Source organism: Empidonax traillii, unplaced genomic scaffold, assembly GCF_003031625.1.
Source record: "Empidonax traillii isolate 1590-97213 ecotype Southwest subspecies unplaced genomic scaffold, ASM303162v1 scaffold40:size2234952, whole genome shotgun sequence".
NCBI lineage: Eukaryota > Metazoa > Chordata > Aves > Passeriformes > Tyrannidae > Empidonax > Empidonax traillii.
In genome coordinates, this window is record NW_020955233.1 from 1173570 (window position 1) to 1188512 (window position 14943).

Consider the following 14943-nt stretch of genomic DNA (forward strand, 5'->3'; position numbering starts at 1 on the left):
GCAGTACTTTGTTAAAAGTTCTGCTGTAGGGAAAGAATATTTTCCAACGGCACCCTCCGAGCTGGACCCACAAGTACATATTTAGCTGCTGGAAGGTACACAGTTTTCAACTAGACAACATGATGTAACAGCTATTTTAAAGTGTCATATGCTGTGGTCTCTGCCTCCCAGGGAAAGATGTATCCTACCGTCTTCTCTGCTAACCAGAGGGGTGTCAGGGAGAGCTGCACAAGGTTTATCTAATCTCTGCTGACAGACTCCACATCTTTTTTCCATACAGCACTTGTACAAGTAAACCTTATTCCACTGGGACATTAAAAGTCACTTCAATGGCAACCTGAACTGGATGGAAGCCTGGGAGGTTTCATTAGCCTCTCCCTCCTCCCCCTTCCTCCCTCCCCTCCTCCCACCCGCTGCCACAAACAAAACAGAAACTTCGAGCACGTTAATTGTACCTGCACGAGCTCGGAGTGCTCTGCCAAGGCCTTGCGCTGAGCCTCCAGCGATGCAACCTGCTGCTGGTACCGCAGGCGCTGCTTCTCCCACTCGAGTGATTTCTGTCGGAACTCCTGCAAGGACAGCAGGGGCAGCACATCCCTTTCCAGTCCACATCCACATTCGCCTTCTCTCCCACTGTATCCTCACACACCTTTCCCCACAGCAGGGAAACCATTAGCCAGTCACCTGATGCAGCGGCTCAGCAGCACAGAACCCTCACACACTGTGCTCGCTGCATTCCCTCCCCTCCCGAGGTAAAACGTCAGTGTCAATTATTGCTGTTTACAAATGTTAAGTGCCAACACACTCATGGCTGGTTTCATGGGTCTGCTGTCAGGGGTTTAACAATTCAGACTGGCTTCAGCTTCCAGAACATGCTGCCATCGAAATCACTAAGATGACAAGAATGAAGTATAGAATTTGAATGCTAATCTCTGCCCCAGAAACTGGGCACTGTGTCAGGTGTGTGTGTGTTACCACATCTTTGGGGTACAGGAGGAGAAAACTGAGTGGGGTTGAGCTCAGCAGAGCAGAAAGATTAAAAGATGAGACAGGGTTGAGAAGAAGTTTGACATGTAGCTCCCTCCTCCTCAGAAAAAGTGAGAATACAACCTCCCCACACTGGAACTCATTCCATTCACATAATTTATTACTCTTTCAGCACCTTCTTCTTTTCATTTAGTCTAAGAACAGCATCAAGGTTTATCCTGTGTACTCAGAGGCTCCAGTGCAGGAAATTGCCTTTATTACAGAAGCAGTTGAGAAGAGCTACACCTGGAGAGTTGACGAAGAGTACTCCTTAAACAGAATTCACAGTTCTCTTCCTAGTGGGCAGCTCAGTCACCAGTAAGTCAGTTAATACATACAAACTGCTCAGCACTTGCTTTTTCATCACATACCTCCAGCTTCCTGGTCAGTCTGCTCAATTCAAACTCATCTTCTCCTTGTCCCTTGTTAGCATCTCCTCTGCCTCCCCTTGCTTTTTTCTTCTGCAGCTTCTCATAGCTCCTCCTCAGCCGGGACAACTGCGAGGAGACAGTGAGAGACAGCTTTGCTCAAGGCCCCAAGGCAGGAATTACAGAGCCCTTTGAGAGAAGGGACACAGAATGGTTCACACAAACAATCCCCTCATCAAGGCCACACAGCTCACAAGTGAAGGCTTCCATTGGGATAATGAGCCTATTATACCAACAGCATTGCAAACAGACCGAGCTGTGTGAGAGGAGCAAGATATGCCACTGAAATCGTGACATCAGCAGCTTTAATTAGACCTCTGTCTTACAATGATTAAAACATGACTAAAACGATAAGACGGAGATTAACATGTAGCTGTCAATGCAGCAAGAGCACATCCCTCTCCTTACAGGTGGCTCCCAGCCACAGGAAGAGCCGGCAGGACCTGTGGCTGATCTCCTCCCACAGAGGAGCACAACCACCACACCACACACAGCGACAGATTCCTGGGTGGCTAAAATACACTTGTGCAGCACAGGTGGGAACTGGAACTCTCCCACTTACTGGGAGAAGGAAGATTTGAGAATTGCCAATACCAATAATATCAACACCACTTCATCTGTCATTTTCTGCTTAGATACACTATGTATTTCACAATGAGTGGAGAATGCCAACAGAAAATATCACTCCTACACCCGCTGCTAGGATGCTGGAGTCATATTAGAAGCAGGAATGAGAAAAAACTCCTGACATTTAAATGACCCTCTGTGCAAATAATCACTTGCAACTGGTGGAGTTTTCTCTCTGATGATCTCCCCTCTGCTCAACTATTACACAAAAAGTTTCCAAATAGCCATAGGAATTTGAGAAGGCATCATTCCCATTTTACTGATGGAGAAAGCTATGCCCATGGATGAACAGAAGAACCATGAAAAGAATAAATATTTGATTCAAGACATAATGCATTCAGTACTTTGGTGTCTTCAATGGGAACAGACAGATGCTCAGGCTTAGAGTTAATACCAACATCTTTTGCCAAACACATCAGGAGATAAGAGGGTTATTCTTTCTACAGTCTCAGTGAGTTAGACACTGTACCTGTAATTGCACTGGAAATGGTGGTAAACAGAGACAGAAATAATTTCCCCAAACAGTACTAAGAACAGAAGACTGAGGAATATTGGAGCTCAACGTCATCAGCATTAATACTGTGTGGGTAAAACACCCACACACTGCAATTTAGGCCACAACACACTCCGTATTTCAGCCTTAGCAACTTAGGCAGAGCTGCCAATGTACCTCAGCTTTGCTTTGCAGCCTATGCACAATTCCAGTGGGAGCAGCCAGTGAACGAAGACTGTTAGTCATATGGAACAGTAAGGTGTTTTAAATGAGGACAGATGCCTTCTGTCGTCAGAGCAGAGACTATCAAATTAATTTCACTTATGGCTTAGAGTTAGCAGGAACCAGGCCCAACCCTCCAGAGAAAACAGGTCAGTGCTCTCTGAGCTGCTCACGCCAGTTAACTCCCTGCCACTAGCAAGCAAGCGGAGACAGGCAGAGTTCAGCCCTAAACCTGGAATGCTGTTACACCACCCGCAGCACAGGTGAGCAAGAACTGAAAGCTCTGACATTATTGTCAAACACTATTTTCTGAGGATTTTACTAGTTTTTATTAAAACTAATATGCCTTGAGAGGACAAAATCCTTACCAACATCATCAGAGTCAACGGAGGCAAAAAGACGAGACTGTATACCATTGTTATTTCTTGATCTCACACAAGCCAGGCCAGTTACACCTCCACCCTTTCTGAATTTCAGAAATGCTGGAAGGGCAAATTGCTGCTGCCTGTACCCATGGCAACTCCAGAACCAGCACTGTGGTCACTGGGATGGGCAGACACAGGTCATTTTTGCAGTAAACTTCTGCAGATCTCCAGAATGTGAAAACATCTACTCCACATTTTTTCTCCAGCAGTTCTCTGTTCATCACCAACTTCCTCCAAAACACAAAAAACTGTCCAAGTGAACCATAAAAACGTCACTTTGTCTACACTCAATGGTCTTTTTTTGCAAGCACATAAACACTAAGAAAATGGGGAGGTTTAAAACCACAGCATTTAAACAAAAGCCGTGAGGCAAAGTATTTCACCTGTCGCATCGTACGTCAAGTGAGAACTAAAAACCAAACCTCTCTTTTTGCAGCTCACCTCCTCTTGGAACGCCTTCAGCTGTTGTTCATACTCTCTAACCATGGCCTGCTTGGATTTTTCCACCTCTTCGACCTGGCGCCGCAACACACCAACCTGAACCGAGAGTTAAAAAGCAAATGAATACAGCAGTATAAGTAGACCTCAGGTTAGTAACTACTAGGAGGTTTCACCGGGGTCCCTCACTATGAATCAGATTAAATCTATGCCTAAATCTTTGGTAGGCTGGGGCCAGAACTCCTTCTGATATGGACTCTTTTTTTGAGCCAGTTTCTGGTTTTCATTTTTGGGGATGAAGTTGACGGGTTTGGCTTATGCCAAAAAGGCCACTTCTATCCAGCATTTTCATCAAATTCTCCACGAATATGCATTATGATTTCAAGCTACCTACCAAGAGAAAGGCTGGCCCTGTCATTATCTGTGCTCAGGTAAAAAATCCAAATGATGAGGGAGAAAGAAATAAATGGGGCTTTGAAATGCACAGAGAATATCTCCCTTACACTGATTCAACTGCTTCTGTTTTGTCCTTTTTTTTCCCAGAGTACCCACCTTTCTAATTGCAGGTCCAAAGGACAAAGTGAAATGAGAAGAAATCCCCACAGAAAACTCACATGACTAAACCAAAAGCATGAATATACTTCAGTAATGACTTTAACCGTATTTTACAGTTCAGGTTTGAAATCCATGTTCAGTTTTGAAACCCCATGTTTTTAGGGGTAAGAAATATTTCAAGTGTCTTGAGAAAACATAATTGATAATAAAAATGATAACCTATATGATAAAAATCACTATTCCTACAAATGAAAATCCTGTGACTCAACTGCAATTTATGGTCCACATCCTGTGCAAAAATTTCACTGATACTTCTCCACAAAAATTTCAATACAGAAAAATTTTGCACTTCCTCCAGGCCTTTAATTAAAGACCACAAAAACTGAGTTGCAAAAAACAGCCCTTGGAGAATCTTCCAGCAATACCTTACTGTAGTTTCAGTAGGAAATTGGGGTTTTTTCTACAAATGACTGCAGGTTGCTGGGCGGTCCGTTACTGCTGTAGCCAAATCCAGTGTCTCTGGATTCTCTCTAGAAACTGAGAATTCAATCTGTGAACTTCCACCAACCTTTGAGGAGTTGATCACTTGACTCTGAATTATGAATTAGATACCTTGTTCCAACAGGCCCCTCGGTAAATTCTATTCCTGATTTCAACAGGTAAAACACACTGGCTGTCTCCAAACAGAAAACAGTATAAAATGGAGGTACCTCCTTCTGTTTCTCCTGTAGAGCAGCCCTGGCAGAGGAAAGCTCCTGCTCCCGAGCACTCAGACAAGCTTCCAAAGCCTGCGTCTGCCCTTCCCACTCAGACTTCTTGTGAGCCACCATGATGTCGATCTGCTTCATCAGCTCCTGCAGCTCGGCCTCACAGGAGGTCAGGAACCCGCCACTGGAAGAGAAGGAGCCTGGAGGTAAAAGCAGCATCACCCAACATGGGGTTCGTGTCCCAAACCAACAAAGGCAGAGAACACGCACCAAGGCACCAGCTGTGCACCCGCAGTGATTTGAACTCTCTGCAAATCAGCTTGCAGAGAAACAGAATCACAGGATCATTAGGGTTGGGAAAGACCTCCAAGACCACCAAGTGCAACCTCTGACCCAGTGCCACCCATGCACACTAAGCCCCATCACTTAGGCATTCGTCCCTTTGCCCCAGCACTGTGCATAATCCAACTAAACCTAAGCATGTTTAATTCATATTTTGTATTTGCCTTAATTGCTCTCCAGGCAGAGGCATTTTAGACCAAGCTTCAGTCACCAGAGGAATCTCACAGCCGAGCTATCAGCTCCTGAAAACAGAAGTTTATCACAAATGCAGACAAACCTTGAAGCAGAGGGGGCTGGATGACAACATGATAATGAAGAATCCAACCCTCGCAATCCATCAGGGAGCACATGTGCCCTAGCAACGCCCAGATTTCTAATTTGGCGCAGTAATTACTGAAGCCAATTCCAGTAACTCCTCTAAAACTTCCCAAGCTGCTAAGCCAGGGACAATATTAAGGTTTGCCAGCCACAGCCCTAGAGGGTGGTGAACTCCTTAATGATCTTTACCCCTTTAATTTGCCTGTCAAACAGGGAGAACTGAAAAGAAATGGAAATCAATAGGTTAAGAGATAGAAATTTCTCTGCTCTCCCTGGGCATGTGCGCACTTCAAAACTTGGCAGTTTTTCTATAAGGAAAGAAATACTTCTTAAAGGAGCCAAAATCAGTCACATTTGAAGCTCACCCTGTCCTGCGAGTTAATGCTAAAAAATTAGCAGCTATTATGCAGAGCAGGAACATTTCCTTCACAGCATCTGCTAACATGTAGCTAAGTCTAAACTTGATTTCTGCAACCAGTTCTCTGAAGAAGATACAGTATCAAATACATTTGAGTCACATTCTCAAGGATGACTGGGAAAACGGCATCAGTGACTTTTGCTTCACGCTTGTTTAACACATAAAACATTTTGTTCCATTATTGTCACTACAGTCTCTCTTGGGGATCCAAAAGTCTACATACTTTCACCTCAGACAGAGCATTAAGGATTCCTCAGAGCTGAATGGGACTCTGCAGTTTCAACATGAGCTGGAAATAATCAGATGTTTTCAATAAAAACAGATAACAAAGTCACATCTCATTAACCTTGCATGGCTGCTACAAAATAAATATTTATTCCCAAGAAGGGTTTAAAACAATCAGGAAAAAAAGAAAAAAAAAAGGTGGAAGGTTTTCAGGAAGATGTAAACCTAAATTGCTAACATAATATCTGTCCAGGGCTTATTGCAAAGCCAGCTCAGGCAGTGCCTTTGCTTCTGCACCAGGTGAAGGCCACTGCACACTGATACCTGAGGATTTATTCTGAATAGGAGGGAAGGTTAATACTTGAATCCTTTTAAATGACTGCTGTGTACAGTTGCATACACACCTCCCCTGCTCATTTCTCTGCATTCCTTCCAGTAAAGCCTCCATCACTGAATCCTGGTGGCTTCAGCAGCTAGGGAAGCACAGGAAAGCAGCAGTCATCCATGGCAATGCACGAACAAGGCTGCTTCTCCACCCAGCTGCAGAAAAAGCAGAAGTCCACAAAGCAAAGAAGTTAAAAAAATTCCAGTGAGCATGCAGTTACAGGTGAGGAAAACAATGGTCACCTTCATGAATTTGTAAGCCAAACATCTGCCAAATAAAGGAACTCCTTAAAAATTCCTCTTAAATTATGCCTTAAATTATGAAAATAAGTTGAACAGCTTAATAGTAGCAGTACATTGTTTTAGTTAAAAATCACACCTTTTAGGTCACAAACACAGGTATGTGTGAATACACATAGAAATTTCACATACTGGTGAAGCAAGAAGGGTTCACATTAAAGGTAAAAACAAGGGATAAAAATTTACCATGGAACAATGGCCAGAAATCCAGAATTTATTTCAGTGGCTCCTCCCTGAAACCGCAGCTCTCTAACACAAAAATGGTTAAACTCATCCCGAGGACAGAGACTTTAGTTTCATCCTGTGGAGGTATTAATACCAGCTTCTCCTTCCAAAACCTATACACTGTCTCAAGTATTGCAGATGGATCCTTCCAACATCTTTCTCAAAGATTAATATGGCATCATTTAGCAATCAACAAAAGGGGAACGGGTCACAGCAAGGGAGACTTTTAAAAAAGTAGGCTCAGCTCTGCTCTCACTCCCCTAAGAACCTTCTATCCTCTTCTAGAGCACTTTAAACACCATCCAGGGATTAAAGCCTGTCCTTGGGAGTTCTGCTGAGTTTTAAATCACACTCACACAGAATATAGACAGAAAAAAAATCCTATCCCTATTCTGATACTGTTTTGTCTCTCTTTGGTCTTGCCTGTGCTTAACAAAACTCCATCAGTATGCAGAACACCTCCATGGTACTGCTGAGGGCAGGGTGCTGAGCAGAGCAGATGAGCACATCCCCTGAGCTGCTGACAGCATTCCAAAAGTTCTCTAGGTGGCAACAGCAGACATCAGCCAGTAACAGCTCTTCCCTACCATTCTAATCACACCTACACAGAATCAATTTTCAGTGGGCAGAGAGATGAGGAGACAGCACAGAATCCTAGAACAGTCTGGGTTAGAAGGGACCTTAAAAATCATCTTGATCCATTCCCTGCCATGGGCAGGGACACCTTCCACTAGCCCAGGTTGCTCCAAGCCCCATTCAACCTGGCCTTGAACAATTCCAGGGATGGGGCAACCTGTGCCAGGTCCTCAGTACCCTCAAAGGGAAGAATTTCTTCCTAATATCCAATCTAGCCCTGTCCTACCATGACATGCCCTTGCTTCTATCATCCTTTAAGCAGGGCCTCCACAGTACACCTGACTCTGCCAGCTTTGCATACCTGCCACCTTACCCAGGTTTTGGGGAAAAGCCTTACAATCAGACATCTCTACCTGGTTTATGCTTCATCAGGTTCATTGTTCAGTACTAAATTTTGGCCTTTCAAGCTTGCAAGTCACATAGTGCCAGTGTAGAGGCCCAGAGAAGTTGCCTTTAGTCACAGCAAATCACAGGCACCTGAAGTAAAGACCCCATAGCCACCACAAGAGAGGACAATCTCCCTCATTAAGTACAGCTGAAGCAAGGACAGCTGACTGATCACTTCTGAAAAAGTGAAGAAAATGCAAATATTTGTGAAAAAAAACCAAACCAACAAACAAACAAAAAAACCCCCAAAACATTTAAAAATAAACAAGGCTTATCATCCCAACTTGAGACAGAACTGTTGTAGAGTCAAGTGTAGAAAACCAGACAATACACAGGAGGACTTAAGAATAATGCCCCTAAGAAAAGACTAGGATTACTTTGCATTTAAAAGCACAGAAAGATGCCATTTCAAAGTGTTGCTGGAAACATGCTTACAATGAACAGAAAAGCAGCAACAACTTCCCAAAAGCACTGCCAAAGACGTGCCAGTGGCCGGAATGCCACTTGCGGCAGGAGCCGGGTGAAAACCACTCGTCACCGGGGGAAGAATAACGCAATCAGGTCGGAAAAGACCTCCAGGATAGCTGAGTCCAAGCTGTGACCGAACATCACTTTGTTCCCCAGCTCAGAGCACCGAGTGGAGTCCCCCCCATCCCTGGGCACTCCCTGCCGATGCTGGACAGCCCTTTCTGTGGAGAATTTCTTCCCAGTGTCCGACCTCAGCCTCCCCTGGCGCAGCTTAAGCCTGTGAGGTGACTGCAGGAGTGACCGCGGCCAGCGTGCCCGGGCAGCGCCACCGGCCCCGGCGGAGCATTCCCGATTCCCGCTGCGCTCCCGCTCCTGCCCAGCAGGAGCCTCCCCCCTCTCCGCCCATCCACGCTGTTTACCCCGCACCCGCCGCGGCAAGTTTTGCTGCCCGGGGCCCCTCCAGCGCTGCTCCCCTCACCTCCCTCCCCGCAAACACCCCGCACTAGCTGACTAGCTGGCTGGCTGGCTGGCTGGCTGGCTGGCCAAACTTCCTTCCTTCCTTCCCTCCCTCCCTGCGCCCTTCCCGCCTTTCCCCACCTAACGGCGGGTCCGGCCCGGCCCGGCCCGGCCCGGCCCGGCTCGGCTGCACTGCGCCTGCGCGCGGACCGCGCCTGCGCACGGCGGGGCCCGGACACGGGCAGGGTACGGCGGGCAGGGGACAGTGCGGGGACATGGGGGGGGCACTGGGGCGTACAGGGAGGACACCCGGGGGACACCCGGGGGGTATATGGGAGGGCACGGGGGGGAAACCGGAGGGGGCACTGGGGAGACACTGAGGGGGCTAGGATCATGGGGGGCTTAGGGTGTGCGGGGAGGGGCACTGCAGGGGCGCCAGGGGGACACCGGGGGGGGCCACCTCGGGGGGCACGGCGGGAACACCGGGAGAACATTGCAGGGACATTCGGCGCGGTGCTGAGGGTACCACGGAGGGGACACCGGAGAGGGGATACGGGGGGACGCGTGGCTGAGTCAGCGCGGATCGCACGGCCCCGGGGCTGGGACCGCTCAGCCCGGTGCCCATCGCCGCCCCGGGCAGCGGGGTGTATTTAAATAAATACCTGTAGTCACCTATCCTGGTCTGGTGTTCAGTAAATACCTGTAGTCACCCACCCTGGCACGATCGAGCCGCAGGGTCACACCGGGGCGAGTCCCTTACGTGACACTTCAGGGAGGGCAGGGTACAGTGAAACATCCCGGAGGGATTCTCGTAGCTGGTGGTGAAAGATAGGTCTTGTTTTTCTTCTGTTTCACCAGTTTCCTGGACTTCAGGTTCGGGCAGGATACTAGGTGCCGTGAAATCCTTTGCTGTGACTCGTGGAGCCCTGGGTGAGGCACAGCACTGCTTAGGGCAGCAAAGGGTTCTTGGGCAGAGTTACAGGTGTGCTAAAACTCACTCAAAGTAGACTTCTAAAAGTCACTCAGTAGATATAAACACATGTAAATATCATTAACAAAAACCTGCTGGTTTTGTACATTCATCTCTGATGCATATCAGTCTGCAAATCACTTTAATAGTGTTCTGTTCAGGTGAAGTAGTTCTCCTGTGGTTATAAGTGGATTAGGAAAATCAAGGTTTTCCTTAAAACTTTAAGCCTAGCAGGAATTAGATCCAAACTGGAGCAAGCCCAGAGTCTGAACTGCAGCTCCTTGGCTGGGGATGTTGTTGGGAACAGCATCTACTTTGTGTCACAGGTTTAGCTGCACTCACCTGCTGCAAGGATGGACAGCGAGGTGCAGAGGGACGGCAGGATCCTGGATTTGATCGATGATGCGTGGAGGGAAGATAAATTGCCATATGAGGACGTGGCTATCCCTCTGGTAGGTGAATTGCTGCTTATCAATCTGAGTTAAGGCTGCTGTCTTTATCACAACCCCTTCCAAGAAAAAGCACAGGGTGTTGCTTGTAGTGCAGCTAATTTGTACAAAAGGCTCCTGGGATGGATCTGACGCTTTCCTTTCCCTATATGTCAGTCACTCCTGTGTGCCTGAGGATGTGGATGTTTCTGTCCCACTTCCCCTGACCAGTTGTTGAATCTTCTCAGAACTGGAGTGTCCTCTCGTCACACTGTTTTGGGTTTGGCATCAGGGAGAAGTTCTGGTTTGGAGAACAGAGATGATCAGTCTCATGCTGACAGTTACAGTCTTGGTTACACTTTATTTCCACTTTCTGAAATTCCATTAAAAGAAGCTGAAAAATTTCATACCTGTTTCCAGTCAGTCTTTTCCAGATGCAGTGTTACTGTTGCCAGTTCAAGGACAGCAGTGCTGTGTCCAAGGCATAGCAGCTGTCCTTTCATTTAGGGCTGCAGGGCGGGAGAGGGGCAGCAGGGAAAAAGCTCCTGCTGATCCCACAAAGCCCAGAGTTGAAGCTTCAGATCTCCCCCTCTGAAACCTTTCCTTAGCTACTTTGAAACTTCCAGGGAAGTGGGAGGTAGCTGAGGATTTTCCCTTTCCTTGTTCTCTCTGGTACATGAGCTTTACCTTGGCTAGCACTGACATGGCAGTTGTGGGGTCATGAGTTTCCTTCAGCACAGTGACATTTCCAAATTGTGACGTGGCTCAAGCTTTAGCCCTTCCACCACTTTCAGGGAGGACAAGGAGCAGCTGCCCAACTCCAAAATCCATATATACAGCACACAAGTTTTCCTGCCAAGAGCTGGGCTTGGGGGAAGGATCTTGCAGATAAAAGAGCCCAAACCCCCTATTGCTTTGGATAACATTTATAAGGCAGGCTGAGTATAATAAACTGGTTCCTTTCTGACATTTGCCTTTACCTTGAGTCCCAACATTACTGTTTCTTCCCTTACAGCTACCTCTTGGGCTACTTACAGTCACATAGAGATGGTGGCCCCAGAGCAGGAAGCCTCACCAACCAACAGTAGAAAGAAAGGCCTGGCTGTGGATATGAAAATCCCCAGAGATAAGATTGGCTCTGATCATGTGGGAAAAGCAATATGAATTTACAGGAGACTTACTCAGAAGCACTGTAAAGGAGCAAACAGAATGGTTGTGAAGTGCTCTTTGAGCCTGTCCTGAGCATTTGCTCCAGTGCTCACTTGAGAGATTCCTGGGAACTCAAATGGGCTCGAATCATGCATTGTTTTCAAAACTGAAACATTTTAGTTAGCTCATGCTGGGATTTCCAGAGATCTAGAACTCGGAATTCCTGCCCAAATGGTATCTGGCAGAATAGCACTCAGTGTGACTGCAGCAGTACAGCGACACAGAGAACAAATAATAGAGGGGAAATGAGGTCTCACTTAAACTATCCTTCCTCCTTACCATGTCGTGAGCAGCTCTGTGCCACACCTGGTAGGGAGTTCTGAGTTCTGCTGTTGATCCAGCACAGCCACACCCGAGTCCAGCATGTAAAGAGGAAGGATTTCTCACCTGCCATGGGAAAGAAATGCGTTACAGAATCTGTTGTCTTAATAACAGCTATAATAACTGCAGTATCTGTATTCTTGCCAACAGCAGAAGCAGCACATTGCAAACAAGCAATGGAATAATTGCATTGCACTGTTATTTACTTACTTTGCATCTGCTATATATTCTCCTTCGCTGTGTGTGCAGTCTGAGTGTATAGCAAGGCCCCAGGGTCCTGGAAAACCAATTTACCTTTCAGATTAAGCACCATATTCATGTGAAAAGAATATTGTTCATAACAGGGCTCAGTAATATTTTTAAGTGGATCAGTATGTATGATATTTATTGTTCAGATGCACCCTCCGGTCTCGTTTGTATTTATCCCTACAAAGCCTTAACAACCTGCTGCTTTCAGGAAGTATATTATGTGTGGAATGCATTGTACCTCTGTTTTGTTCTCAGAATGAGCTCCCTGAACCAGAGCAAGACAACGGTGGCACCACCGAGTCTGTTAAAGAGCAAGAAATGAAGTGGACAGATTTGGCTCTCCAGTATCTCCATGAAAATGTTCCACCCACGGGAAACTAGTGAATCAGTGAGATTTCATGCAGCAGATGCATGAATGCCACATAAAAATATTTTTCAGCTGACCACTGTTGTCAGAAGCTACTCTAAGAAAGAACCAGCATTCCTGAAACATTCGGATTCCAGCAGTAGTTCTGCTCACAGCGACCAGTTTAAAATGCTTCTGTAATGAGTGTGAAATAGCAGAGGTCGCTGACACCCAGAGCTAAGAGCAAAATGTTTCACCTATTTATTTCATTTTTTCTGTAAATTTTTCTTAAGTTGGTGCCAATTCTGATCTTCAGTGTTTTCTCCACATGATTAAAAAGTAGTTTTTACTGTCTCGAGTTGTTACTGATTTCAAAGCTCACAATGGGATCATTGTCTAGAGTTCAGTGTACAAACCCAAACAGCTGTGAGTTGTTACCATCTTCCACTAGTGTGTGGCTGAGGAAGAATGTGTGGGGCAGGTGTGAAAGGCTGGTCAACAGATCCCAGAGCTGGAAGTAACCTGTAAACACAGGTGGCCACTTTACCTCCTCATCTCAGGATCTGATAGTGGAGGTGGAGAGCATTTCCAGTCCTGACCTTCTGGGAATGTTTGCCAACATGCACACCATGAACAGACAGTCTAATTTATGCTAGAATGGTGCTTACTCAAGATCATGGTCTTTAGAGGGATGACTGAGAGTTCCAAGGAAGAGCCTGCCAGTCCCAGGGTACTGCCAGTCCCAACGTATTGAAATGAGAGGCACTTGGATGAGCTACCTCAGAAGGGAAATGGGAATCCAGGGAAAGAAACAAGTTAGAGCTTAGCTTCAGGCAACAAGTTGGTACCTCTTTTTCTTGTGTTGAGAAGAAAGGCAAGGCCCTCTTGAGTTATCCCATTTTATCTCTGATTCACAGATGTCCTTTGCAACAGGTAAAAGCCTTCTGTTCATCTTCGTGTTTCACTGTTGGACTGATTCTGTCTCACCATTGGCAGAACTTCTTGCTAAGGAGAAAATATTTTGACAGAGTTTAGGATTACTGGTGGGGGTGAGAAAGGAACTGGAAGGAAAACAATGTTTAAATTATATTCTTTTGCCAGTGCAGCAGAAAAAGCACTGTCCTGGACTTCCATACTCCAGTTTTTGGGCCTCTTTTCTCAGTGTTTATCCTCTCCAAAATAACAAACCCCAGCCTTTGCCTGGGTGATCCATGCCTGCACCAGACAAGCAGCACACACTTGTCTGAACAAGAAGGAGCTGCAGACAGGCAGCAGAAGAGTTAAGGATTAACCCAAGAATTAGCAAAGTCAAAAAGCTTAGTTTGCACAGCATGGACCAAAGAACCAGCTATGCAGCTGGGAACTGTAATAGCTCAGCTCCTCCTTGGATCATTACCGGGGAAAAAACAGAGCCTGCGCCTAATGAGGGAGTTCTGATCCTCCCCAGGTTCCCTTTCCCTCGCCTACAGTTAGAAGAATTTGCTAAGAAAACGTCAGGCAAAGCTACCACACAGCTTCTATCCAGCAGCCATCCCCACTCTCTCTTCCCCTCTCCTCTCACCCCTTTTCAAGCTCCCAACCACCCTTTCTTCCCAGTTTTGCCACTATATCTATCTTCCAGCTTCAATTTCAGTCTTCCTTTCCTGCCCCTGGCAGTTGTCTTTGCTTAGCTATCTTCTTCCATTCATCAAGGAAAGAAAAAACCTTTCTTACTTGAATTACAGCTGAATTCATGACCCTCTAGCAGGTCTGCAAGAAAATATGGTGGGAATGCCGGTTGTATGAGTGTCATCCAAAGCAGCAAATGCTTGGGAGCCCAGTGGAGAGCCAGACTGCCCCAAGTACCTTCCCTTTGTTGTGCATAGTGCTATGCACCTGCCTCCTGCCCGAGGGGACAGGGCTTTGTGGCTTAGAAGGGACTCTACAGAGCAGGAGGAACGTGGAAGGTTAGGGATCATCATGAACTCTCCAAAGGCAGGGCCCTGGGAAACCAAGCACTGGCCCTGCCCAGATGCTTATCAGACTTGCAGTGACACCTACGATACTCTTGACATTCTTTGCAAAAGACAAACAGACAGACAATAATTTCCTTAGTTTCAACACAGTGTAGTCAAATTGCTGCTTACAGCATGATACCAACCCATTTGTGTCTTTGATTAGTCATCTCCTAGGGCAAACTATGTTTAAATTAAGGAAACCTGTTAGAATAGAAAGTGCCCCACCTTTTTAAGAAGAAGCTTCAGTTGTATAACTGAAGACTGGTCTTCATTTCTGGGCTGGTAACTTCCTGCTTTCACCACACCTACTGGGACAGGCAGAAAAAAAAGGGAGCAAACTGGT

The 14943-nt window shown here is 46.3% G+C and overlaps 2 protein-coding genes and 1 long non-coding RNA gene across 8 annotated transcripts in view; 1 reads left to right on the plus strand and 2 right to left on the minus strand.

Moving 5' to 3' along the window:
* The window catches only part of CEP63 (centrosomal protein 63), a 21921-nt gene extending 12025 nt beyond the window's left edge, over positions 1-9896 (minus strand). Inside the window, exons 1-7 of one of the 5 annotated variants that reach the window (XM_027878290.1) lie at positions 9795-9821; positions 7593-7734; positions 6629-6764; positions 4925-5105; positions 3663-3758; positions 1398-1523; positions 456-569 (exon numbers count right to left, since the gene is read on the minus strand). In XM_027878290.1, the coding sequence (XP_027734091.1) occupies positions 456-569; positions 1398-1523; positions 3663-3758; positions 4925-5105; positions 6629-6672 (561 nt within the window). In that variant the 5' untranslated portion in view covers positions 6673-6764; positions 7593-7734; positions 9795-9821. Of the gene's footprint in view, positions 1-455; positions 570-1397; positions 1524-3662; positions 3759-4924; positions 5106-6628; positions 6765-7592; positions 7735-8591; positions 8791-9221; positions 9259-9780 lie in introns of those variants that run through there. The other 4 variants (XM_027878292.1, XM_027878291.1, XM_027878293.1 and 1 more) reach the window with 4 other exon arrangements.
* ANAPC13 (anaphase promoting complex subunit 13) lies at positions 9279-12957 on the plus strand. 2 transcript variants are annotated; one of them, XM_027878301.1, is made up of 4 exons: positions 9309-9326; positions 9939-10010; positions 10377-10502; positions 12513-12957. In XM_027878301.1, exons 3-4 carry the CDS (start codon positions 10404-10406, stop codon positions 12636-12638), a joined length of 225 nt encoding a protein of 74 aa, XP_027734102.1. In that variant the 5' UTR covers positions 9309-9326; positions 9939-10010; positions 10377-10403; the 3' UTR covers positions 12639-12957. The 2 variants fall into 2 exon arrangements, with proteins under 2 accessions (XP_027734101.1, XP_027734102.1); XM_027878300.1 differs by lacking the exon at positions 9939-10010 and having other exon boundaries at positions 9279-9326.
* On the minus strand, positions 11999-14551 carry LOC114054811. Its single transcript, XR_003570592.1, has 4 exons — positions 14317-14551; positions 13272-13608; positions 12219-12285; positions 11999-12074 (listed from the first exon to the last, which is right to left on the minus strand). It is a non-coding gene; the product is annotated as an uncharacterized LOC114054811 (long non-coding RNA).
* Between the last annotated feature and the right edge of the window lie 392 nt (positions 14552-14943).

Bases quoted from the DNA above. Each gene is read 5' to 3' on its own strand.
- ANAPC13 (XM_027878300.1), top strand. From the start codon at position 10,404: ATGGACAGCGAGGTGCAGAGGGACGGCAGGATCCTGGATTTGATCGAT. The intron at 10,503-12,512 runs GTAGGTGAATTG...TTTTGTTCTCAG, and splicing joins AGGACGTGGCTATCCCTCTG to AATGAGCTCCCTGAACCAGA.